The 25,498-nt window shown below is 36.9% G+C and overlaps 1 protein-coding gene across 2 annotated transcripts in view; it reads left to right on the top strand.

The window, feature by feature from the left end:
- Nucleotides 1-24,611, top strand: part of Su(dx) (WW domain containing E3 ubiquitin protein ligase suppressor of deltex) — a 91,680-nt gene extending 67,069 nt beyond the window's left edge. For both annotated transcript variants that reach the window (XM_081740893.1, XM_081740889.1), the window contains exons 11-15: nt 1,973-2,132; nt 6,424-6,698; nt 12,652-12,877; nt 17,475-17,571; nt 22,926-24,611. In XM_081740893.1, the coding sequence (XP_081597019.1) occupies nt 1,973-2,132; nt 6,424-6,698; nt 12,652-12,877; nt 17,475-17,571; nt 22,926-23,098 (931 nt within the window). In that variant the 3' untranslated portion in view covers nt 23,099-24,611. The remainder of the gene's footprint in view (nt 1-1,972; nt 2,133-6,423; nt 6,699-12,651; nt 12,878-17,474; nt 17,572-22,925) is intronic.
- The last annotated feature ends 887 nt before the right edge of the window (nt 24,612-25,498 follow it).

Below are 25,498 nucleotides of genomic sequence, written 5' to 3'. Positions count from 1 at the left end.
TTCCTATGAGGGGCCGCGGTGGCTCAGTGGTAGAGCGTTCACATCTGGTGTTTGGGGTCCCGGGTTCGATCCCAGCCCCCGCCAAGTGAACTTTGTGGTGGACAAACATCGTGTGCGTGGGTTTTCTCGGGGTTCTCCCGTTTCCTCCCACTTTCTTCATTCCACCATTTCATTCATCACTCATCATCACCGTCTCCTTTAGCCTAACCGGCATAAGCGTGGGACGTAAAACTCAAAGATTTCATTTTTTTCTTTTCCTATGAAATTTACCACAAATATACATTTCCCGTTTATACACATAGTATCAGTATCAAAAGTATCCTGCAAAATCATTATCAAATTATATTCTTACCAGAAGACAGTTATAGATATGCGACAATCATTTTGGACATGAGTGTACACATTGTGTGTTACTACTCCAGTAAGGTGAAATGAGGCTTCCTCACTAAAGCTCAAACGATAAAGAAAATCATCTTCCATGTCCAGCACTATTTCGCAGAAGGTGGCACAGGTTACATTATCTTCAGGATTTAGGGCTTGTAACAGTTGCAAACAGTACGGTATCAATTGGAGTCTCCTTCGTAACACCCTCCAAACAGTCCTGGCCGGCATTGCTAGCTTGACTCGCTCACCTTACAGATTTCCTGGGACTCAGAACGAAACTTGCTCTGACTTGTTCCGCTTGTTCATCTGATAACACTGTCTTCAGGAGTTCTTTCTCTTGCATAGATATCTCATATTCTTAAATTCTTGTAACTCTGTGGAATGATGTTATACGGTGAGGGATTACACCATACAAATTGCAAGAATCAGAAGGCTTTACGATCAGGAGTCATTGCCATCTTTACAGCTAGCGCCGTGCTACGGTGGAGTTACGAAACACTTCTACAAAGTAGGAAAGAAACTGAGTTGCCCTTCCTTTTAACTTGTTTTATTGTATGTTTTATTTCTGTATTGTATATGAGAGAGATGGTACACTATAGACTTAATTTAATCCCTGATAATCATTTAGAAACACCCTATACATCAACGTAGTTTAGAAATGTAGGCAATTCAAATTTTTCAGCACCTGATTTTTAGTATAGGAGATAATAGAGTACAGAGTGAAAATGTAGAGACGTGCATCAATATGAGTTGTTCGTGCATAACAGATGTTTTACAGTTTACATGATCTGTGATGTAAAGCACCACCTTGAGAGTAAAATCTGTGACTAGTCTGGGGAGGACTGGAAGCACAGCTTAATGCGCCTGCTGGGTTTGATCTCGCCACACACATTCAGTCTGCAATTCATAATTATACGTTCACTATATGCTTCAGAAACGATATTAATTCGTATCACTCGTGAATACTATATGACAAATTGAGGAAAGAACTTAACATTTTGTGATATCGTATACGTATAGGTGAGGGTTAAATGACAAACAGAATGAAAAGTGTACGACTAAACAGTGACTTGTCAGATCGAAAATTCGTGGCTTGTCAGAAAGCGGATTATGTATCAACATAATTATTGTAAGCCGGAGTCAAGATTTCGATTTCCTGAGGGAATCACTCCCCTCGTGTTACTCAGAGTGAAAGGTTGCGAGTCATTATTCGACCGTTTCCACGTAAGAAATATGGCGTAATAACTGTAGTTTGAAACAGGAAGCGTATTCTCTTCAGGACTTTAAAATAAAATATACACGTAAGCGTATGACTATTTTTGTGTATAGTATATTTTTTGTGTATATTTGGAGTATAGTATTAGCAGCGTTTTATATTTTTCTCGCTTCCCTTTTAGTGTATATGTAATAAAAAATTTATTTTGATGTAGTTTGGCTAATGATTCCACTGACTAATAGAATCTATTTTATCGGTTATTGTAACTTGTTTTCTGGTACTGCTCATCATTTCTAGATTGTCCCTGTAGAGCTAGAATTATTGATATTATTATTCAGTTTCCTTGTAATGATTTTCTGCTATCTTTTCCAGGGAGTGGTTTTTCCTGCTTTCACATGAAGTGCTCAATCCCATGTATTGTCTTTTCGAGTATGCTAATAAATACAACTATAGCTTACAGATCAATCCTGCTTCGTACGTTAATCCAGATCATTTACTATATTTCAAGTTTATCGGCAGATTTATTGCTATGGTAAGTAATATATTATTTTAGAGATTTTTAGAATCATTAATAAATAAGCATAGGTATGTACATTAGTCTGCAGAACTTCATTACGAGATAGATAAAGTAACATAAAATATCGTGTACCCGATAGAAATGAATAAAAGCCCGGCAGCCTTTTCGCAAATATCTACCACACGAGCACAGGAAGCAAGATGTAAAGCGTGATGTGTGGCCATAGGGCCGAATGGGTCTGCTTCTCCAACACGAAGCAATTTGATGAAACGAATGAGACAATGTGTGTCAGTCAGAGGGCTGTTAAAATGCACATAGTGGTGTTACTCACAACAGCATAGTTCGAAGACAACATTTGGATGACTTCACACGGGGAAAAATCAGGAAACTGGAAGAAGGATGAAGTGTGACAAGTATTTCGCAGGAGTTTGATATTGCCCACTGCACGAGTAGTAGTATTTTTTTTACATGATTTTATCAAAAAGATAGACGATTTTTTACATCTTTCATAAATAAATGTTCATTAATAACTGAACAATAGGGCATACCTCATTTGCCCCTGAAAATATCTGAGAGGTAGTTTACTCTTGAGTGACTTTTTTTTTTTTCGGACAATTTTCTCAAAAACGATTCAGGCAATTTCGTTCATATTTCATTAATATCCTGATATTATAGCATAAATCATTTGTCCTTGAAAAATCTTCGAGGGGTAGTTTACTCTTCGGGGGTGATTTTTTTTTTTTTTTCGGACTATTTTCTCAAAAACAACTCAGGTGATTTTGTTTATATAAATATTTCATTAGTAACCTGAGAATATGAGAACTTACTTGTCCTGAAAAAAGTCCACGAGTGCTTGTTTACTCTTGAGCAAGAGTTCTTTTTGAACGATTTTCTCAAAAACGACTTACGCGATTGTTTGTATTTCATAAATAAGTATTTTATTATAACAATGATGTTGCATAGATTACTTCTTACGAAAACATTCACAAGGGGTATTTTTCTCCTGAGGGTGAGTTTCTTTTCAGAATATTTTCGCAAAAATGACTCAGGCGAGTTGTTCTTATTCCATAAATAAATATTTTGCTAATATTCCTATAATGAGACTTAAATCACTTCCATAAGAATATCCACATGGGATAATTTATTCTTGAGGGTGATTTTGAGAGAGTTTTGTAGAATACGACTCATGCGATTTTGTTATTTTATGAACAAATATTTCATTAATAATCCAAACGTGTGCCAGAAGACACTTCTTATGGAAAATCTACGAATTACTTCCCTTTGGGGGATGAGTTGTTTTTGAGTTCCGAAACACACTATAATTTTGATCATATTTCAGAAAAAAATGTTTGACTAATAACTGGAGCACAACATGACTTAGTTTAAGAAATTGGATCGAGAAAATTCAGTGTGGTTGGCCTTACATTTTATTATATATAAGAGTATAATGGTGTATGCTGTTTCTATTCAGAAATAATTCAGTCTATATCTTTGAAGCGATTGATTCTACAAAAGAAAATCTGAAGGACTTTTCCTGTGTAGCTATAACTTCTACAATTTTTCTCATACCTATTTTCCTCGAAAAGTGGATAATTTTTTTTAGAGAATTGCAAAAAAAAGAAAAAAAGTGCTTTTGAGAATATGCTGAAGACATGAAAATAAAGATTTCCACAAAAATTCAGTTTGTTCGGAATTTTTTCGAAGTTTTAATTTTACACGTATTGCACTAATATTGTTTCATCGAAAAGCATTCTAGTCTCGGATATATTGCTTTGTTATCTGCTAGATGGAAACATGTGTGATGCACAGTAGTATATTTTTACTATTGCTCAGGGCTCGTAGCGAGTCACTTTTTTTTTTTTCAACTAGAAGTTACTTTTTTTTCAAGTTGGTCACTAAAAGTTACTTTTTTGAGAGGTAAAGTGACTTTTTCGTGTGATTTATGTTTTGCATTGGCAGTTTTCTAATATATATATATATATATTGGTCTAGGAATTAATTCGTGCGGTTGGTACGCACACATTGAAGCTGTAGTACAAACACAAAATACATAAATACCTTAAGAAAAATATTGTCCATCGCTAGCCACCACTTTCGCCCATCTGTCAGGCAATGTACGGATTCCGTGGCGAAAGAAGTCCTCATCCTTGGAAGCGATCCAGTCAGAGACCCATGTTTCGATATCTTCTGAAGAAGTAAACCGCTGTCCAATCAAATCGTTGTTCATGCAATCGAACAAGTAGTAGTCCGAAGGAGCAACGTCTGGTGAATACGGCGGGTGGGGTAAAACTTCCCATCCGACATTTTCTAAATAGGTTTTGACCGGTTTTGCGACATGTGGGCGAGCGTTATCATGTTGAACAATAAGTTTATCATGTCTGTTCTCCCATTCTGGTCGTGTTCTGGCCAGAGCTTGCTTCAAACGCATTAATTGTCGTCGATAACGTTCTCCATTCATAGTTTCACCCGGTTGCAGCAGCTCATAGTACACCACACCTTTCATATCCCACCATATGCACAGCATAACCTTTGCACAGTGAATATCTCGTTTTGGTTGTGATGGACCTGGTTCACCTGGTTTCACCCAGGCCTTTTTTCGTTTAGGGTTCTCGTAATGGATCCACTTCTCATCACCCGTAATAATTCGATGCAGAAACCCCTTTCTGCTCTGTCGTTGAAGCAGCAATTCGCAAATGGTTTTTCGTCTTTCAACGTCTCTGTCTTTCAATTCATGTGGAACCCAATGTGACATCTTTTGAATCATTCCCATGGCTTTCAAGCGTTTGGAGACTGTTGTTTGATCAACGCCTAATGCTGCTGCAAGTTGTTCCAGCGTTTGACACGAATCCTGCTCGAGCAATGCTGTCAATTCTTCGTCTTGAAATTTTTTTGGCTGTCCAGCTCGCTCTTGGTCTGCCAAGCCGAAATCACCACTTCTAAACCGTGCAAACCACTTCTGACACGTTCGCTCAGCTAGAGCATGGTCACCATACATTTCCACCAAAATACGATGACTTTCAGTCGCACTTTTCTGCATGTTAAACTAATGCAGCAGGACACCCCGCAAAAACACTTTATCAGGCACAAATTGCGCCATGTTCACTTAACTACAAACTGGTGCTGTTGACGCTTTAATCCACTGCCCTATACTACGAACGATACGCGATGACAGGGGTTTGCAACACATGTGTGGATACACGGAACTGTGGGACGCTCCGTTCGTTGCGCCATCTCTTGTCCACCCGCACGAATTAATTCCTAGACCAAATATATATATATATATAAATGGAAAAAGGCAGAAACTTGTTACTCATTACTCTTCTGAAAGCTTCAGTACTTGCTGTCAAATGTGAAATATTCAGCTTTTATACTCACTTCAGCTTTTATTCTTTCTAAAGCACAGTGGATGGTTGGTGGATGCTTAAGCTCTCAAAGTGGGGTTGAGAACCCTTCTGTGTCTATTCTTTCTTCTATCATAATAGTGTTTTAGTTTTCTCTCGTAATAGTTAACACTCCACTCAACGTTGTGTGTATGTATGTGTGTGTGGGTGGGTGTGGGGGTTCATCATGTTCATCTTGTGTAATGTTTCTTGTATGTTCTTCTTAAGAGTAGGTGATGAATTTGAATATTTCATGGCTTTGAGAACTCTCAATGCTAAATTAAATATAATGTCCGGGATTAAGAAATTCGGAAATAGACCAGAACTGGTTCCACTTACTCAGAAGCTTCTTACATCTCCTAAGTCTGCTTACTGTAACTACAAAGCATACTTAGAAAATCTTGGAAAGGGGGGAAACTCAAAAAGAAGTAAAGAAGAAAAAGATGAAACAAAACAACAAACAAAGAGAGAAGTGATGGAGAAATTGACAAAGGAAAAGAGGGGCATGATGAGAATATGGTCACTTTTTGGTAACTTTTTTTGTGTGCTTTTGGTCACTTTTCAACTGTTTACAAGAGACCAGACCACTATGAGCCCTGTATTGCTTCAAAATCTGAAATTATCAGCTTGTACAGTATTTAATTATTTATTTATTTCAAGTCTGAAGAAATTTTCCTCTTCTTCAGTAGAAAATGTATGAAAGTAATCTTAAAGTCAAATCATCAGGGATAGTGGCTTGTCGGTTAGTTCTATGTTTCTTTCAGCACTGTGGCTGTGGATCTTGGGATCCGAGCAACATGAGTGCCCATTAGAAATCGTATCATGGTAAGTTGGGTTCTTTGTATAGTTTAGTGGCAAATAGTGTTGATTCTTGTATAGTGTGGTAACAGTATTAGTAATAGATTTTTTTCCTTCTCTGTTTACAGGCATTATATCATGGACGGTTCATTTATTCAGGGTTCACAATGCCTTTCTACAAAAGAATGCTGAATAAGAAATTGACTATGAAGGATATTGAATCCATAGATCCAGAATTCTATAATTCTATCATATGGATAAAAGAAAATAATGTGGATGAGTGTAGTTTAGAACTGTATTTCAGTGTAGATTTCGAAATTTTGGGACAAGTGATTCATCACGAACTGAAAGAAGGTGGTGATAAGATTCGAGTCACGGAGGAAAACAAAGACGAATATATGAGGTATTGTTCACGTTAAATTGCATATTCTTTAATGTGTAAATAAAGTGGAAAGTGGAAGTGTTAATTACGTAGCTATTAAGTCGGCTGAATGATCATGTTTAATGCTCTAGAATGATAATCTTCGGATAAATGAAAAATACAAATAAAGATGATAAAATATTTATTAGAACTAAGCTGCATGAAAAGCAGTCTTAAAAATAAACTCAAAATAATATTCACTTACTCGTCTGTGTTGTGTGGTAAAATTGAAATTAGCATGGATGTTTTTATTGTGTTACAGTCATTCAACGTAGCTTTTGAGTTTATTGATAAAAAAAAGGTTGGTGCTGAGACAAAAGAATAGAAATATTAGTAAATAACTAGAGAAAGCGTTAGAGTGATGATACATTACCAGACATATATTAAGTATTTTGGAATTAAACTTGCAACTTATACGGTAGAAGAGAACTTCTGTGTGCAAGCCGTTTTCTTCGTTAAAAAAAAAGTTTTAATATATAAATTGAACATGTTAATGTTGGAAAGGTTAAAAAATTCCTCTAGATTGGTAAGAAATCAGATTTGCTTGATTTACATTCAACTTCTTGCATTGATTTTTTGTGATTCAATTAACCAGCAACTTCTAGCAATAGTGTGCGAACTAAATTGTGTTTTTCAACGCCATTCCAGTCCTGCTGATAACCTATGAAAACAAATATAATTGAAATTTAAAGATATTGTAAGTTTAAACAGAAATAAGTAATCCTGGCTGAATATCCACAAAGTAGAACTCTTACAGTATTACGAGGGTAGAACTGAAAGTTTCTGGAAAATGGTACTACGCAGGAACATCAAAGTACAGCTTTTTTTTTTTTTTTTTTTTTTTTTTTATTGCTTTTCAAAGTACGTGGTGTGATTGGAAAGTTTTAAGACAGTTGGCAACACTGGGCAAGGAGTATAATCGCCCGTTAGCATGGAACCGGTAGCTTGGTGTGTCCTTGAGACATGTTGAAACTTGCACCGAGATATCTTTACGACGCGACGTAGCAACCAGTTGAGTACGGGCGTGTGTGTGTCTCGGCGGATTTTTAAGTGTGCAAAATGGATGAAAAATGGGAACAGCGCGTTTGTGTGAAATTTTGTTTTAAAACTGGGAAATCTGCTTCGGAGACTTACGAACTCTACAGCTTTGGGAGACAAATGTCTGAGCCAGCCAAACGTGTTTATCTGGTTTCACAAATTCGAAGATGGCCGCGAGTCAGTGGAGGATGACCTCCGGTCTGGCCGGCCTTCAACATCAAAAACTAACGAAAACATTGCGAAAGTTGGCGATTTAGTGCGCTCGAACCGTAGACTTACAATTAGGGAGATGGCTGAAGATCTGAATTTCAGTTTCTATGCGGTCCAGTCACTTTTAATTGATGATTTGAACATGCGTCGAGTGTCCGCGAAATTCATTCCAAAAGTGTTGTCACACGAGCAGAAACACACAGACTTGAAGTGTCCCAAGAACTGTTTAATGAAGACGAAATTGACTCAGATTTCTTGAATAGGGGTAATAACAGGTGATGAATCATGGGTTTATGGTTATGACCCAGGAACAAAGGCCCAATCTTCTCAGTGGAAGAGCCCAGATTTACCAAGACCAAAGAAAGCGCGACAAAGTCGGTCGAATGTGAAGACAATGTTGGTGGGTTTTTTTTTTCGATTCTAAGGCTGTCGTGCATCATGAAATTGCCCGTAGGGGACAGGCAGTCAACCACGAATACTGCAAAAGTGTCCTTCAGCGTCTGCACAAAAATATGCAGCGGAAAAGGCCTGCCCTCTGGAAAGAAAAGAATTGGATTCTCCACCATGACAATGCACCAGCGCATTGTGCGTTCTCGAGCCAGGAATTTTTGGCCAAATTCAACATTCCTGTGCTTCCGCAACCCCGATATTTCCCAGATTTGCCCCCCGCCGACTTTTACCTCTTTCCTAAATTAAAATTGTCATTGAAAGGGAAAAGATTTGTCTCAATTGAGAACATTCAAGCAAATACGGAGAGAGAGCTTCACACCATCACGGAAAACAACTTTCAGGAATGCTTTCAGAAGTGGAAACACCGTTGGAATCGGTGTGTTCATTCAGCAGGGGACTACTTTGAAGGACATCCATCACAATAGCCTGTAAGTACTGCCATTTTTAAATTACAAGCCCAGTCTTAAAACTTTCAAATCACACCTCGTACTCCCCCTCTCCAGCAATGCATTGTTTCATGCGGTAGAACCACATCTTGAAACAGTTATGCTACTCCAAAGTTGGTACCTGTGAAACATGCAATGTCTATGCCTCGATGGCTGCTGGAATGCGAAAGCGCTTTCCACGTAACATGTTCTTGGTTGTTGAAAAAAATCACTGGGGCTAAATCAGGAGAATAAGTCGAATGTGTCATTACTTCAGTCGAGAAAATCACTTGTGGCAGCTGCAGTGTGCGAACTGGCATCATCGTGAAGCAGAATGATTCGACGGTTGTGGTGAACTGTCTGCTCACATTCAATACTTCTGATAGACATATGGTTGTGCACCATTCTGCATTGACCGTTCTGCAGTTCTCCCATGGGACAACTTTAATATGAGTGGGAGATCGGGTTCGATTTCCGGCGGAGTTCATGTGATTCGTATTCCACATTAATCAGTAGGTCATGTCTCATATAGGCTCGCTGCTGAAAGGGATGTTAAATTTAAAATCAACTCAACTCAACTTAGTTGCTGTATGACCTTATTTATCAAAAAGTAATGCAATCATTTGTTTGGAAGTACTGCTTGCACGAACAACTTGGTTGGTTTATGTTCATCGCGGAACACCCACACAGCAGATTGTCGCTTAGTTTCCGGTTCGTATACATAATCCACGTTTCATCACCTGTTACGAAGTTAAACACCAAATTAGATGATCCATACTTGAACCGTTTCGTCATAGCTTTGCACCACTTCACACTGGCGTCTTTTTGTGCTTGAGTTAAATTGTGTAGGATCCAACGAGTGCAAATGATCATGCAATATTGTTTGTATTTGGCTCATGCAAATGCCTAATCCCCCTGCCTAAGTCCCCTGAATTTCGCGATAAGTCACATGTCGATCAGTGTTAATTAATTAACGAACAGCTTCAATGTTTTTGGGCACAAGGGCTGTGGATGGACGACCTGCACGATCTTCATCACTCAGGCTGACCCGACCACATCTGAATTCCTGAAACCACCTGTAAATTTTCATCTGGGATGGGGCTTCATAAGCAAAAGTAGCCGTCATCCGACAAACAAACTCTTGCTGATTTAACCCTTGGCAAAAATCGCAATAAGTCATGGCACGGAAGTGCTCTCTCGTTAGGTCCAGTTTTGATCACAATCACTTCACTTCAAACTAATGCCCTGCAACGACAAAGATTCCGAGTTACGTACGGTTGTGCATTTAGAGTGAACGAAGATAACAGTCCATAACTGCAACAGAATCTAACAGATTACACTGTTCCCAGTATGTGATTCCCGAAACTTTAAGTGCAATTCTCGTATTATATATGACCTGAAATGCCCGCTTCGCCCGGGGAAAATAGGTTTTCAGAAAGTATGTCAACCCTCTTTCCCCACTTAGGATACTCATTTCAATGAAAGCGTAATGATAAAAATCCGTAATGTCATCCCTCCACACTTCTCTCATCTCTTGTCCCTAGGTCGATGGGGGCTAAACTTGGATTTATTTGGAGTGTCACTATTCGTCTGAGCGACTCAGAAAAGATGTATTGAACACTAATGTTGGTCGATTGATGTATTGAACACAAATATTGGTCGATTGATGTATTGAACACAAATATTGCTCGATTTCGATTATTTTTACTTGGTCAACAACTTCCTACTCCTACGCATTACTCACATGCCAAAGGGGATGAATTTGGATTTAATCGTTACCGGGAAGATCACCATTCATCTCAGCAACCCCGAAAACTGTAGATTCGACACTAGTATTGATCGTTTGCGACAACTTTTGCATGTCAACCTTTCCCCGTCCTAGGGATGATGGGAGTGTCTTACCAGCACAGTACGGCACCGGGGGTGCCACTCTTCGTCTCCGTGACAGCGATAACTATGGGTTCAACACTAATATCGGTCGTATTTGATTAATTTTACATGTATCCCTCTTCATACTCCCCCCTTCCCGGGTGTCTTACCCCATAGTATTTGTTTCTAGATTGTAAATCATGAGTGTACCAAGTTTGAGGAATTCTCCATGCGTTCCAGAGTTAATGTGGAATATATATACACATATATAGTTCATAATATAGATATAAAATGCCCCTTTATTCCCCTTAAAATAAATATTTTTAAAAGCTCTGGGACACGTTTCTGTTTATTTTAATAAGGAGCTTATATACCGAGTTTCATATTTCTAGTTTAAGGAGTTCGTGAGATACTAAATTTTTCGAATAAATTATGATCTCCGCTTCCCATCTGGTAATATATATTTTAGTTATCCAAAAATTCATTTCAGTCGGTTCAGCCGATTTCACATGATTTGATGACAAACAAGATCCTTTTCATTTTTATGTAATAGATTATGATATAGAAAAAATATTTTGATCAAATGTCTAGAAATTCTTTAGACCTATCTATTCTGTAATCTTCCTTTTGGGTGGTGGATGCTCGGTTTTAATGTCGATGTAGCGTATAAAACTGGTAAACCGTTGTTATATGAATAATATCCCGTTTATCACATATAACATATTCTATCAAATTTGTTTGTTAAGTTAGTCAATTAAGTAAAAAGTAATAAATTTTGTTTCAAACACACACGCAGGAGAGCATTACTAAAGTTAATCTTGTTCGTGCTTAATTTCTCCAAAGATAAAATAAATTGGTAAGTGGAAAAATATTAACTGATAATTTTTATTATGTTGTAAAGGGAATTTCTGTAATTAATTGCATTCATATAATTCCTTGTATATCATATATTTCTCGTTAATTATTTTAGTTTCATACCATTGTATACAAAAACAAGTTTACTTTTCATATATTATTGTTAAACGTGCGAAGAATCTAAAGGCTGATCAATAAAGAATGATCACAAATGAATAAAACAGTTTTTGCCAGTCATCAAAGATATATTGGAAGCCATTTTTGGACATTCAAAATCGCCGCCGCAGCTATCACCACTGTTCCTGAAGATGCGAAACGCCGTCTCCGGAGGTGTTTCTTCAAAGTTGGAAAAATAAAAACTCAAGGGGCTAAATCAGGGCTATATGGAGGGTGGGATACACGTGGAACGTTCTGCAAGATAGTCAACAGAATTTCTGTACTGTTCTTCGTGTGTCATTTCCATGTTGCCTCATACGAAACTGAAACTGCATGTGCTTGAACGGCTGCCAAAGTCACGTTCCTGACGTCATGGCTTTCAAACTTGCTCGATCTATTCGTCACTTCTCCCACTATACAGACATTTCGTTTTCTGTGCCTTGCTGTTGTATTCACTTCATAAACACTGATGACCAGTCTTTATTGATCATCGTACTTAATTTAGAATAATTTTGAAGAAAGAACAGCAGTAATATAGTTACGCAGATTGTAGTTGAAAGGAAGTAGTGTGAATTCTAAACACCTACCTAATAAACAGAAGTAAAATAGAGATATTTCCCTACAGACTTTGGGTCACGACAAGTTGTTGCACAATCTATGGAGTGTGAATGGCCGTGCATATATGTCAAGAACGAGAATGTATGGCTAATTCGAGGATGGATTGGGTAACGTATTGATAAGCTTACTGGTACGGGAAACTGCAGACCCGGGTTCACATCCCGAATTAGTCGCATTTTTCATTCTGAGTTGTATATTATGTCTTACTCTGATGATTTCTTGTAGCTATATATTAATTACTCTGTTGGCTTATATTATCTTTGATTGTCGTATTAGTGTGATGTTGAATACAAAAGTATTGTTTTCGTGTATAGATTGATGACTGAGTGGCGCATGACGAGGGGTATTGAGGACCAGACGAAAGCCTTCTTGGATGGCTTCAACGAAGTTGTACCCCTTGAATGGCTCAAGTACTTCGATGAAAGAGAACTGGAGCTAATGTTGTGTGGCATGCAGGACATCGATGTAGAAGACTGGCAGCGAAATACCATATACAGACATTATACACGAAACAGTAAACAAGTCATTTGGTTCTGGCAGGTGAGCTCTCGTTTGAAGATATGCTACGAGGCGGATCTGAAAAGTAAGGTTACAATGGCTAATATTAATTCAAAAAATGACAAAATTTATACTACAACGTATTTAGTTTTTAAACGTAACTTTCACCATTATCCAAACACTTGTTGTTAAGTCGAGGTAATAGCTTTTGTATTCTAGTCATAGAATTCTGGCGCCTGCTACTAAAACCGCATTTCAGCTTCGTTCTTGATCTCTTCATCGTCGTGGAAGTGTTGTCCAGTTAGGTGTTTCTTCAAGTGTGTCCATAAACGGGAACAAGTGCTTTGTGAATATCCGCTGGGTGCTCACCTTGTGCTTGGCGAATACGTATGAGAACACGCACTTCACACATGGCGGAACTTTGATTCTGCGCAGCTATTATAAATGTGTTACTCGCATTAGTTTGCACGTAGCAATGAGGAATAGCAGTTAGAGAGAAGCGGAAGGCTGGCAGCGAAAGCCAGTATAGCCACGTTACGCACGAAAATATTTGTCCGTCTAACTTACTTGTTGTAACCTTACTTTACGGATACGCTTCATATTTACAACTTGAGATAACGAAAACAATGAAAATTGAGTTTTAGATAAGTACTTTCATGGAATAATTATTTTACGTACGTAGAGTGATTGAATTTATCTGTTAAAAGAGTAGTATTGTTTTCTGTAAGCATTATAAATCTATTAATATCCAACAGGCGGTACGTTTTAAACTCATCCATGGAGCTCTTTTACAACCTATCAAACAACCCCACCTCACAGTAGTTAACAAGGTGGTGGTGTTGATAGGGTACCAAATCATTAAACTAATTGTTTGAGGACGAGTAGTAGTGTTTTTATTTATCTATGAATCTAATTTTGCTAATGGTTCCATAGTTATTTTTAAGAGAAATGAACTTTCGCGTTTAATTATTTCTTTTATGGAAGGTAGAATTGTGTGAAATTAAATTCTTAATTATTTTTCTGTATATGTATACAGAAAATACAGGGTGTCCGGAATGGGACTGACGGTTTTTAAAAGTGTATAGTTTTAATATGGTCAGAGATGCAGATGAAAAAAATGCATTTTAAAGGAGAACTCAAAAAGTTTATTTGATCTTACTTACAAGTCATTCTAACTCAGTGTAACTCCACGTGAGCTCCATTTGTAACTCCTACAATATCTAGCCTGAACTCAATTTCTCTCCACGTATTCTGTAACATCTGAGGTGTTGCTGAAGCAATCGCGTTCCTAATACGGTTCTTCAGTTCATCAAGATTACGCATCTTTTCACCAGAATACACAAGATCTTTCACGTAGCCTCACAGGAAGAAGTCCAGGGGGGTAACATCAGGAGAGCGTGGAGGCCACCGAATTCGCCCCCCACGAGCGTGGAGGCCTATCCAACGGCCAGGAAATTCAGTATCACTTGTAGGCTCCAATGTGACGGGGCACCATCCAGTTGTAATATCACTTGAGGTTGTAACTGGGGAACAGCAAAGTGTTGAAGCATGTCTAAGAACACATTTCCTGTTATGGTTTGCTCTATGAAAAAGAAGGAGCCTATAACTGCATTATGTGTTAAAACACACCAAACATTCAATTTGGGACTGTCTCTAGAATGTTCTATGTACGTATGCGGATCCTCAGATCCCCATATCCTAACATTGTGCCTGTTAACATAGCCAGACAAGTAAAAAGTTGCCTCATCAGAGAAAACAACGTTCAATAGGAAATTATGGTCATAATCAATCCTGTCCAGAATTTCAGTAGCCAATGCTGCTCTCTGTGGCTTATCGTTGGGCTTAATTTCTTGCAACAAATGCACCTTATACGCGCGCATACGTAATCGTTTGTGTAACACATCGTGCACTGTTGACTTTGGAATTGCCAGTTGCCTGCTCGCTGCGCGAATTGACTTCCTCGGCCTATGTAAGAAACACTCTCTTATTGCTTCCACATTTTCTTCTGACACACGCGATTTACCACCGCTGTGTTGTTTTACTACACTCCCCATTGATAAAAATTGATCCTTCACACCTGGATACTGTTGCGTGATGGGAGGGTCCTTGTGGTAAACACGTCGAAAGTTATGTTGAACTTGAACAACACTTTTTGTCTGCAAACCACCACACGCATTGCGCCTTTTCGACCGACGACGCCATTTCTGTTTATCGATATCGACGATACTAGCACCGTCACCGGTAGTTGTTCAAGTATGAAAATTTGCTGAACAAAACTTTTCCTTCAATATGAATGTTTTTCTTCTTCTGTATCTCTGACCATATTAAAACTATACACTTTTAAAAACCATCAGTCCCATTCCGGACATCCTGTATATTAATTGTAATAGTAAGTGCAAAATTTTAGAAGAAATTTACTTCTTGCTTTGTATAGCACAATACGTAATTGTTTTGATGTAAAGAAGTTTTTTATTATTATTCCTTGTTTAATGTAACTTGTTTTGTTCCTATACTGAAACAATTCATTTTGAAATGAAATTATTGGTAAGGAGCGTGGAATGCCACTGAAACTCTCATGATGGTTGATTAAATAATTTCATAGCAGATATATATATTTTAACAATAAGTTTTAATTTGGATCGTTAGATTTTTTTTAACAAGGTGTTATCTTATCTAAGGTGTAAATATTTCTGTTTTAAATGGTAATTTACCAAGCTGAAACCGTAATTTTTAAGTATTTATTTTTAGGTGTAACATAACAAATAATAATTAAGTAATTACAGTATGTGCCATTAATTTCGAACTTTGAAGTGTCTCCGTAACTAAGCGGTCAGCGTACGCACCTTTGGCTGGGAGACCCGGGTTCGATTGCCGGCGGGAGCTCATGTTCGGATTCCACGTTAATAAGTAGATCTACATCTCATATAGCCTCGCTGCTGAAGGGAATATTAAGCTCAAAATCAACTCAACTAATTTCGAACTTCATATCGGATAATTAACTTGACTATATATTATACAGAGGAACTCAAAAGTTTATCTTCTAATAGGCCATTACACATTTCTCAAATACTACTTAGTAGTACGAGACCTCTTACCATCTGCAGTACTCTTACGCTGCTTGGGAACTTTCTTACCCACAAAACTTCCACATTGATTGGTATCTAGCCTGGACCCACTTACTTCAATCGTGCTGTGGCAAGTACTTTCTTGCAACTCGGTGTTCTGTTCCCCATATTATCTCCCTTTTTTCACCATTTTGCATATTCTGCCCACCGTCAGTTCCACTAGTATCTCCTTCAGTTGATGTAAATATAGACGTATCTTCCTCAAATAAGCGCTTCACCTTCAATATGTCTTCTTCATTCTCCTCCCGTTAATTCCTCAAAATCTTGTAAAACAAACATTCCTATTGACGAGCAGCAGATCTTCGTGTTCTTCCACTGTAGTTTCGCTGTTACTATTTGTCTTCGCATTGTAAACCTCGGAACCCTGTGAACTCGTATGCTGACCAGTTTCCTAAGCTACCTTCTACAACAGCATTTGCCTGCTGTTTCTGAGATGTCTGCCCTTCCTCATTATCGGCTACAGGCTGTATTCGTGCCTTTCTGGAACACACCGTAGAAAATTATCTGCCTTATGGCAGCGGAAGCAGTATGTTCCCCTAACTGGAAAATTTCCAGGCTAATGCACCGTAGCACATCTTCCGCTTCCGTGCGCTACTTCACTTTTTTCTGTCCCTTAACGTTTTAAATTGTGTTCCAAAATACGTTATTTCTGAAGATTTTGCTTCACCTAGTATGCTCTGTTTGCGCTGTCGAATTAACTATGTATACGCTCCCCTGTAACATTAAAATCTTAGTTGTTAGCCAGCATCTGTCTCCTGATCTTGCCACTGTTTATGCTCAACACAGTTTGATTCATCAACATATGGTCCATTGTATTTGATCTATCACATTCCATATAAAATCTCTTTGCTTCCTCAGCTCTACAGCGTCACATTGCCAAAAACTGAATAATCTGCGTGCCATCCAACGGATGCTCTGGAATTTTTTTGATCCACAACAATACCTGCCCATACACAGTTGCTTGTACTGTTGAGACAATTCAAAGATTCCGAGGGAACTATTCAGTCATCCCCCTTACAGCATATTGCCCTCAGCAATTTCTTATCACCTGAAAAAAGTTGCTTCCATCGAAGTGTTTCAATGACAGTGAAGTGCTCAAGACAGTTCTGGACGGGCTGCACTCTCAGGTGGTAGATTTTTACACAGTGGATATACGGAAGCTTGTGCCAGGTCAGAAATGCCTGGAAATTCATAGTGACATCGTCGAAAAATAGCCAAAATATGCACTTGTATATTAATCGCAATAAATTTCTTATATCATTTCCTTGTTTTTATTTTTTTATTTATTTATTTTTTATTTTTATTCATTCATTTAATTATTTTATGTATTTATTTATTTTGACATGCACCTCGTAATAGGTAAATGTTTTCTACAGGTATTTTATACGATTAACTGACATCAGCATTTACTTTAGGGTTATACATTTATTTCTAATAATTTCAGATCAATCATAACGTTTAATATGTTTTGAGTAAAGTATCTGATTTCGTGATTTTTCTTTTAAACTTTCTAGTTTGTTCGACAGACAGACAATGAAAAACGAGCAAGACTATTGCAGTTTGTTACTGGTACTTGTCGTGTTCCCGTTGGAGGATTTGCGGAACTTATGGGTATGTAAAAGGATTATTTAGTTTTTGTCTTAAAAAATAGTTTCTTTCGTACTACTTAATGACAAATTTAACATTAATTTCAGGTACAAATAATACTAACTTGTGAAATAAGTGTGAAATCTAGAACTAATGGGAATTACGTCTCGAACGATTTTTTCCGTATACCTCATAAAACCTGCCAGTTTTGAACAGATTTTGGAGAGTTTGATAAAGTTCATATCTTTTTATTCGTCTCAGTATTTGAATGAAGATTGTTGTTCTCAATAAATAGACCATTCTTCATGACCAAGTTATGGGTTCTAAGTAATCAATGCATGATATAAAGTTAGGTACCGATGGAGCTATTCCTGTTCTGTAGGTATCGTCACCCCCGATAGAAAATATTGAGAAAAAAAAACTTCGCATCATTGCCTAACATTGTGTAAGTTTGTATCTTCTACTTTATATTTAACTTCATACGTGATGCCAAAGTCGGAGAATTAGTTGTCTAAATAGCCTGCTGATATATGGTGTTAGCTTGTTTGTAATCTCCATTCATGAAGATTTTTACTGATCCATGGTCAGAAAGGAACAGTTTGCTATTTTCGTTATCTAGTTAACGTTGTCTAGTTTTTAGGAAAATAGACAATAAATAAATAAATACAACTAAAACTGAGCTTTGAGAGAAGCTCTCCCTGAAGTAAACTGGCAACGCACTCAACCGAGATATTTTAAACTTTGTAAAATACGCCCATGTTCATTATCACTATCATCGCAGGTAAGAACTTTTAGCGTAGCAGATAATTATATGAGGCTCTGTGCTCGAACTGATGAATTCTGTAAGAATGTAAAATTTAGTTTCAGTTATTAAATTATTTAAGGATTCTTAAATACGCTCTCACGTACTCACTTTACTTTTCTCTGTCCTGTTATGGATTGTTTCAAAATATCTTTAATCGTCGAATTTTCGTGGGCTGCCGCCAGGATTATCAAGAGATAGGATAAAAAGGGTATTTAGTATGGACAGAATGGATGGAAGTTAACTATAGTACGTTGTCAAGGCTTTAGACAAAACTAGAAAAATTAATAAAATATTTTTTTGGAGGAAATTGCTTCGAAGGAATCTCGGGTGCACAACGAGCGATCGGCATACTGGTAACTTGAAATGAAATGAAATTTGTGTTTTACGTCCCACGTTATGCCGGTTAGGCTAAAGGAGACGGTGATGATGAGTAATGAATGAAATGGTGGAATGAAGAAAGTGGGAGGAAACGGGAGAACCCCGAGAAAACCCACGCACACGGTGTTTGTCCAGCACAAAGTTCACTTGGCGGGGGCTGGGATCGAACCCGGGACCCCAAGCACCAGAGGTGAACGCTCTACCACTGAGCTACCGCGGCCCTTACTGGTAACTTGTTAACTATAGTCAACTATAACCATAGTGATGTGAATCTAGAATTTCTAGTGGGTATACACTAGACAGTTTCAAAAATATAGCTTATACCACTCCTATGTACGTTCGTTCCTTCTTAAATTCGACGTGAGTATATGCTGAACTATAAAAATATTAAGTTGGTATATGCCCCACTATATCCCTGTTAACCGTGAACAATATTTTGACACAAATGTGTTTTATTGTCTGGAAAGGTTCGTACAAGTATACCTTTTGCATTATAGGTGCGAATAGGTTGGTTTGAGTCAGTGCTTACAGCAGTACATATGGCATTAGCACAGCCTGTAAATATGGTCATAGCACCTGACTTATATAGTCATATAGTACATATATATAGTGAAGTGGTTGATAAGTTCGTAGCCTAAGGAATTAAACGAAAAGTTGCAATTTAAAAAAAAAGAAAAAATAATCTCAATATAATCTCCTTCGGGTGAACTGCATTTCTCACATTGGGGATACAATTCTTTAATAATGAAAAAAAAAAAAAAAAACTCCCACCTTGTTTTCAGAATTGCTTTCTACAATCGTCTTGATTTCGTTCTCATCTCAAATATCTAGCTTCGTAACTCGTTTTTCAGATTGGAAAAAAAAATCGCAAGGGGCATAGAGTGGATAGTCTTTCTCTGTAAAACCTGTATCTTTTCAGGTCTGCCTCGAAACTTGCGCCATGGGAACTGACACGTTGTTCTCCTAAAGCAGCATTGCGCCGCTGAGTTTCCCACGTCGACTCTGTAAGACTGCCTGACGAACCTGGGGCAATATGTTTCCATAATAGTTGGCCATTCATCGTACTGCCCTTTGGCCGATAATCGATCAGCAAAATACCTTCGCTCCAGTTAACGATTCGGACGCAAATTTCAAAAAATTGTTACAACTCTCCACTCGTCGTTGCACCTATTCTTTACCAATCTGCAACATTTCCGTTGTGTGCCATTATTCGGTCAGAACTATTTTTTTGACTTTTGCGATGTTTTCTTCAGCGACCATCCCGCAGGACGCCCTGGTCAGGTGTCAGCTTTTAGGAGTTTCTCGCCCTTGTTGAAATAGGCGAGCTTTTTTCTTTTTCTGGCTGCCGTATAAGAAGGTCCAGAATCCTTTAGGGTTGACATTATGTCTTCAAAAATTTCTTTGGGCGATTTACCTTTTCTCACGAGATATTTTATCACGACGCGATGCACAAAATTGGAAGAATTTTCGAATTCGGCTGACAGGCGTTGTTCGTCCTTCCACAGATAATAGCGTAATGAGATTACTATTGAAACGAGATGATATCTAATCATTACTAAGTATCTCAGGCCGCGAATGTATCAGCCGCTTCTCGTATATACGTGTATATACAGACGTGTTCAAATTAGTAGACTCAACATTCAGTTTCTGAATATTTTACTGTTCTTACAATATTACGTGAGAAAATACGTTCAAACTTAGTCTAAATTACTACTTTGTAACTCTGTTCTAATTTCTAGTGGGTGTGGCATATGCTTTTCAATATCAATAAAACAAATGCGTACGTAACATTCAAATATAATTACTATAAAATATCTATATCCAAATTGGAAACAAAAAATGAAAGGGAATACTTACAAGAAAATTACCTTTTTAATTTTCTGATACCTCTTAGCGATAGCGATAACACACACTTCCCAACCCTATTTTGGCTCTTGTTCATTTCAACAGAGATTCTGCTCACAGAATTTTGTTCTATCCCAACTCTACTAGCAATGTATTGCCGTGTATATCTTATTTCCACCAGAAGTATTTTGTTAATTTCCATTTTATGCGGAGAAAGGTCTTCTGCTTTTTTCCCATTATGCTGCAATTACAGGACTACACAGAATAAAAGATTGATACACCGAAACACATCACGATCATTTTAAACTGGCGCATTCAAACTGTTGAACACTTTGAATGTCATTAACTTCTTACGACAGCAATCACAACACTTCAGACTGTGACATGTTGATAGGAACCACAATAGCTATCTACAACTGAAACACCACTTTCAAAATCCCCCCCCCCCCACCGCTCACTAGTACCAACTGCTGTTCAACGGTGATATCACCACTTCAACTGTACACTAAACAAATAAAGGATACTATATTGTGGTTTAACCATTAACCTTTAAACTACGGAGGTAAATTACCTTTAACCTTTAAACTACATTTAAAGCGTTTTCGTAAGGGTTTACAAAAAAGTCCATTTCTTCACTCCTATTTATGGAAGACACATGAAACAAAACGTGTTACAAAAGTGATTGTAGTACCATTTCGAAATCGAAATATCCGTAGTTAAGACAAGAAACAGGGTATTTTGAAAACGAAATATCCCGTAGTTTATAGGTTAAATTAAATGTTCTAGAACTCTGAAATTAGGACTCCTACATCAATTTTGCATTTTTCGAGCGTGAGTCTAATAATTTGAACACTTCTGTATATGTATATATACAGGGTGTTCCACTCATAAGGGGTCCCGGAAATAGTGTTATAAAAATCTAAACAAAAGACCTGAAACCAAATTTGTACATGACACACCTTTATGGTTGAGAAATGAAGATACATTACAAGAGGTGCTGGAAGTGACCCTCTCCCCTTCTATATACACAGTTCAACACGGCGCTGCATGTTCATGAATGTTGTTGTCAGAGTATTGGGCATGACTGCCTGGATTTCATGATGGATGTTCTCTGTCCTGAATTCCTACCGCTCTACTTGCTCCGTTAGCGTTAATTTCTTACTAAACTTTGATAATGCTATAATGCGACCCTATATTTCAACATGGTGCCCACCTGAATGCTGCCAGCACCACATGGACACCATATTATGTTCATAGAATATTTTTTTCTTTCTTTTGTTTTCTTCGTACTTCGCTTCCCTGTTCGAAGAATTGATATAGCATAATCGGTTATAAGGTGCGCTTTTAGTTTGTGTTAACTATATTTTCACTTTTCTGGTTAGTAATTCATTTTCTGTTTCCCTTCGGGATTCTTTTGTTCCAGCTATATAAAATTTTAAAAAAGAAGAAAAAACATGCAGGCAGTAACGTTTTATTGTACCGTTTATTTCCATCCTTTGAGAAAGAAGATTTTTTTGTTTGGTTTAAGAGAAAAATAAGGTTAGAATGAAGATGATGAATACATTACTTATAAGCAATATAGAATAGAGTTCAAGATTCAAACGCAACTCTTTTTGCCTGAGTAGAAACAGAAAATACCTATAGAGTGACTTTAAAAGACAAATGTAAAACGTAAATTTTGTATGATACCTGAAATCGACGGATAGAGTTTCAAAATGTTACATTTGTCATGGAGAGAAGCAGCTTCACCATTAGTTCTTGGCAGTATCGAAGATAAGGAAGTCTTTGTTTCAAAATGTTAATGTTATTCATCATGCTTGTTATAACATTTCTACAGATCTCAAGGAAACAGTACGGGGTGGTGTCCAATCAAAATTACTTTACTTTCGCATTCGCATTCTATTGAATAAAATATATGAAATGAAGTTCTATCAACAAAATATAAACTAATAGTACATAGCTATTGTGTAAATGAATGACGTAACTCAAAAGTGTTTGACATTAGTTATAAGTCAATAGGTAAGTGAGATTAGTAGTATACATTGTGAAATTAAACAAGATAAAAACACCATTGCCGTTGAAAGATACTAAATAAGACTCAGGGGCTTGCTAGACAAGTCATGTGTAATTCAGCCATTGTAAAAGGCTATAATTCGTAATATGAATGTTATACCAGCCGTTCCGCTGATGGCTTTTTTCATAAAGCTACGTTTGGATCACATATGATGGGTGTTACTTTCAGTAGATTGATTAAAATAAGTTACAAATAGGTTTTTTTACTAAGAAAAAATACTAGTGTTCATTTCTGAAGAATGAGCAATTTCTAATTGAATTTTATATCTGTTCACAGGAAGCAATGGCCCTCAGCGCTTTTGCATTGAGAAGGTTGGAAAGGATACTTGGCTCCCTAGGTCTCATACATGTTTTAATAGGCTAGATTTACCACCTTATAAAAGCTATGACCAATTGGTTGAGAAACTAAACTATGCAATCGAAGAAACAGAAGGATTTGGCCAAGAATAAGGAACAAGATCCATTGTAGGGTATTCTGTGGTGTTATTTCGTCAAGGTTGCCTTCAGGGATGCATTGAACATGTTGCACTTGTAGTTACGCGTGACTGCTTCGTTAGCCAGAGCGTTCAAAGTTTCTGAATCTTGTTGGGACACGTTTTCCCCAGCTAAAGTGGTACCTGTGCTGTGAGGCTTGAGCAAAATGACAAACATTATATATAATGTATAGTGTATTTTATTATAGTGTGGACTTATTTCTTTATTGCAAGACAAAAGTTTTGATTTTTTTTTCCACAGTGATGTTTATTGTTACACGTTTTTCAGGGTAATTATTTTGAAGAAAAAAATATCAGGGTGCAGTAAGCGGATGCTGCAGTTATTTTAGAGGGAATTTACTTCGATATTTGAATGATATAAGAAAACAATTGTAATAAGTTAGGTATTAATTAACGGAATGCAAATTTAACGATTTACGTATGTTCTTATGAGTTCCTGTCCAGTGTTAAACAACACTCAGCTTAAACCAAGATATAAATACATAATATATATATGTAAAGGGATTTATTATTTATATAAAAAAAATGAAATGCAGTCGTATTGACCTAAAGTATATTTAAAAGGGGATTATTTCCAAAGACTGTTGTATCGATTTCAGTTTCTCATGTTTTTTCATTGTTCTTCTGGAGGATTTTCTTCCATTGTGATTATTATTGTGAGAATTAAATGTGTACGTATATTTATTGTAAATAATTGCTATCCAAAGAACTGTACATATATATATATATAAATATATGACACTGAAAATTAATGAAAAAAATTTCGATTATTTTTTTCATGACTTGATTCATATCACGGAAACCGGTGGTAATTCCTGTAATAAGAAAATCTGGTCAACTTAATATTTGTAATCATATGCCCATCGTTGGAAGTATGTTTCTATTAGTTTATAGGCATATTGCTTGAATTGATTCCATAATGAGATAAAACTGGCCGTGACTATATTATGTAGATTGTAAAGTCAAGCATTGTACAAATACGTTAACCCTTATTTTTTAAATAAAAAAAGCAAATTTAAGTAAATTTATTTTTTTATTGTGAAATAAAAAAAAATATTAAAATTAGAATTAAAATTGCCTTGCTCGTGTATTCAGCTATTAAGTAGTAAAATAGAGGATAATTTTATTTGTGCCTAACCAATAAGGACTTTGTTTCAGTCTTATAATATTTTAAAGACAAATTAATAGAATTAGTACGTTACAAGAGTAGCTTTGGATTCAGTGTGGTATTTTGCATAATAAGCATACCTTTATAAATGCATAAAAGACATAATATGAGTTAAACATCAATTAAGAATGATTTTGTTTTACTTCCACAAACTGGGCGCACAGCAAAACAATATTAGAGTTCAAATATGTATATATATATAGAAGGGGACCTTTAAAGAAAGGGGTCAGTTTTGTGAACATGTAAATAATTGATATGTAAGTATAGATTATGTAATAAATTTGTAGTCATATAAAACTAATTCCCTTTATTTACTTTTCTTACAAAAAAACACGTGTACCTTCTACTCCAGTGATCAGATGCGTGGCGTTAGTGTTCGACGTTCGGTGGGAGAACATTGAACACACTACAGTGGTTCAGTTCCAACTTTAAATTAGATTTTGGCCTATCTTCGCTGCTGACAAAGGACGCAAATATGAATCTATTAAAACCATTTGATTATTAGTATTAGATATATATCAGCCAAACTACATTTTTAACAAATTAAAAAATTCGTCCATGTGTGTCTGTTATTTGTGAATTTTTCAATTTAAGCCCTCCATTTACTAGAGCATCAAAAACCATCTTGAAAGAAGTGATGGAATTTTTCGCGTCACTCGTGCAGTTCCCGAGATATTGGCCAAAAAATTTCCAATTTCGGGAGATTTAAGGAGCCATATCTCGGGAACCGTAAGTCATGGAGAGATGACATTGATGTTGATCAATACCTAAGAGGATGGTGAACTTTTTCTGCGACTCTTGCTGCGAAATGTTTTTTTTCCACCTGTATGTAAAAAAAATATATTTAAAAAACGGCATCTGTCGCTAAATGCCAAAGGAGATAAATGGTTTTACCACCTGTATGACTGTTTTTTTTTTTTTTTAAGTGTTTAAGAACACGAAATGGTTTCTCCTCCTGCGTCTCTGAGTTTTTTTTTAGCAGCGTGTCTCTAAAGAGACGAAAAATGGTTTCTCCTCCTGTGTGTGTGTAAATATGTCTCCTTAAATGTCCAATGCAACTTAAACCCACTTAGATTAAGCATCAGGGCTTGAAATGAAAATATGAAGTCCCATTTAAATTATAATTTATTATAACTGAATTATGACAATAAATCTTGAAAACTGAAAGTACAGTGGGTCGCTTGTCAC

The sequence above is a fragment of the Thermobia domestica genome, chromosome 2 (assembly GCF_964235325.1).
Source record: "Thermobia domestica chromosome 2, izTheDome1.hap1.1, whole genome shotgun sequence".
Taxonomy (NCBI): Eukaryota; Metazoa; Arthropoda; class Insecta; order Zygentoma; family Lepismatidae; genus Thermobia; species Thermobia domestica.
Note: the sequence above shows the minus strand (reverse complement) of the source record. Positions and strands in the feature narration are given on the sequence as shown.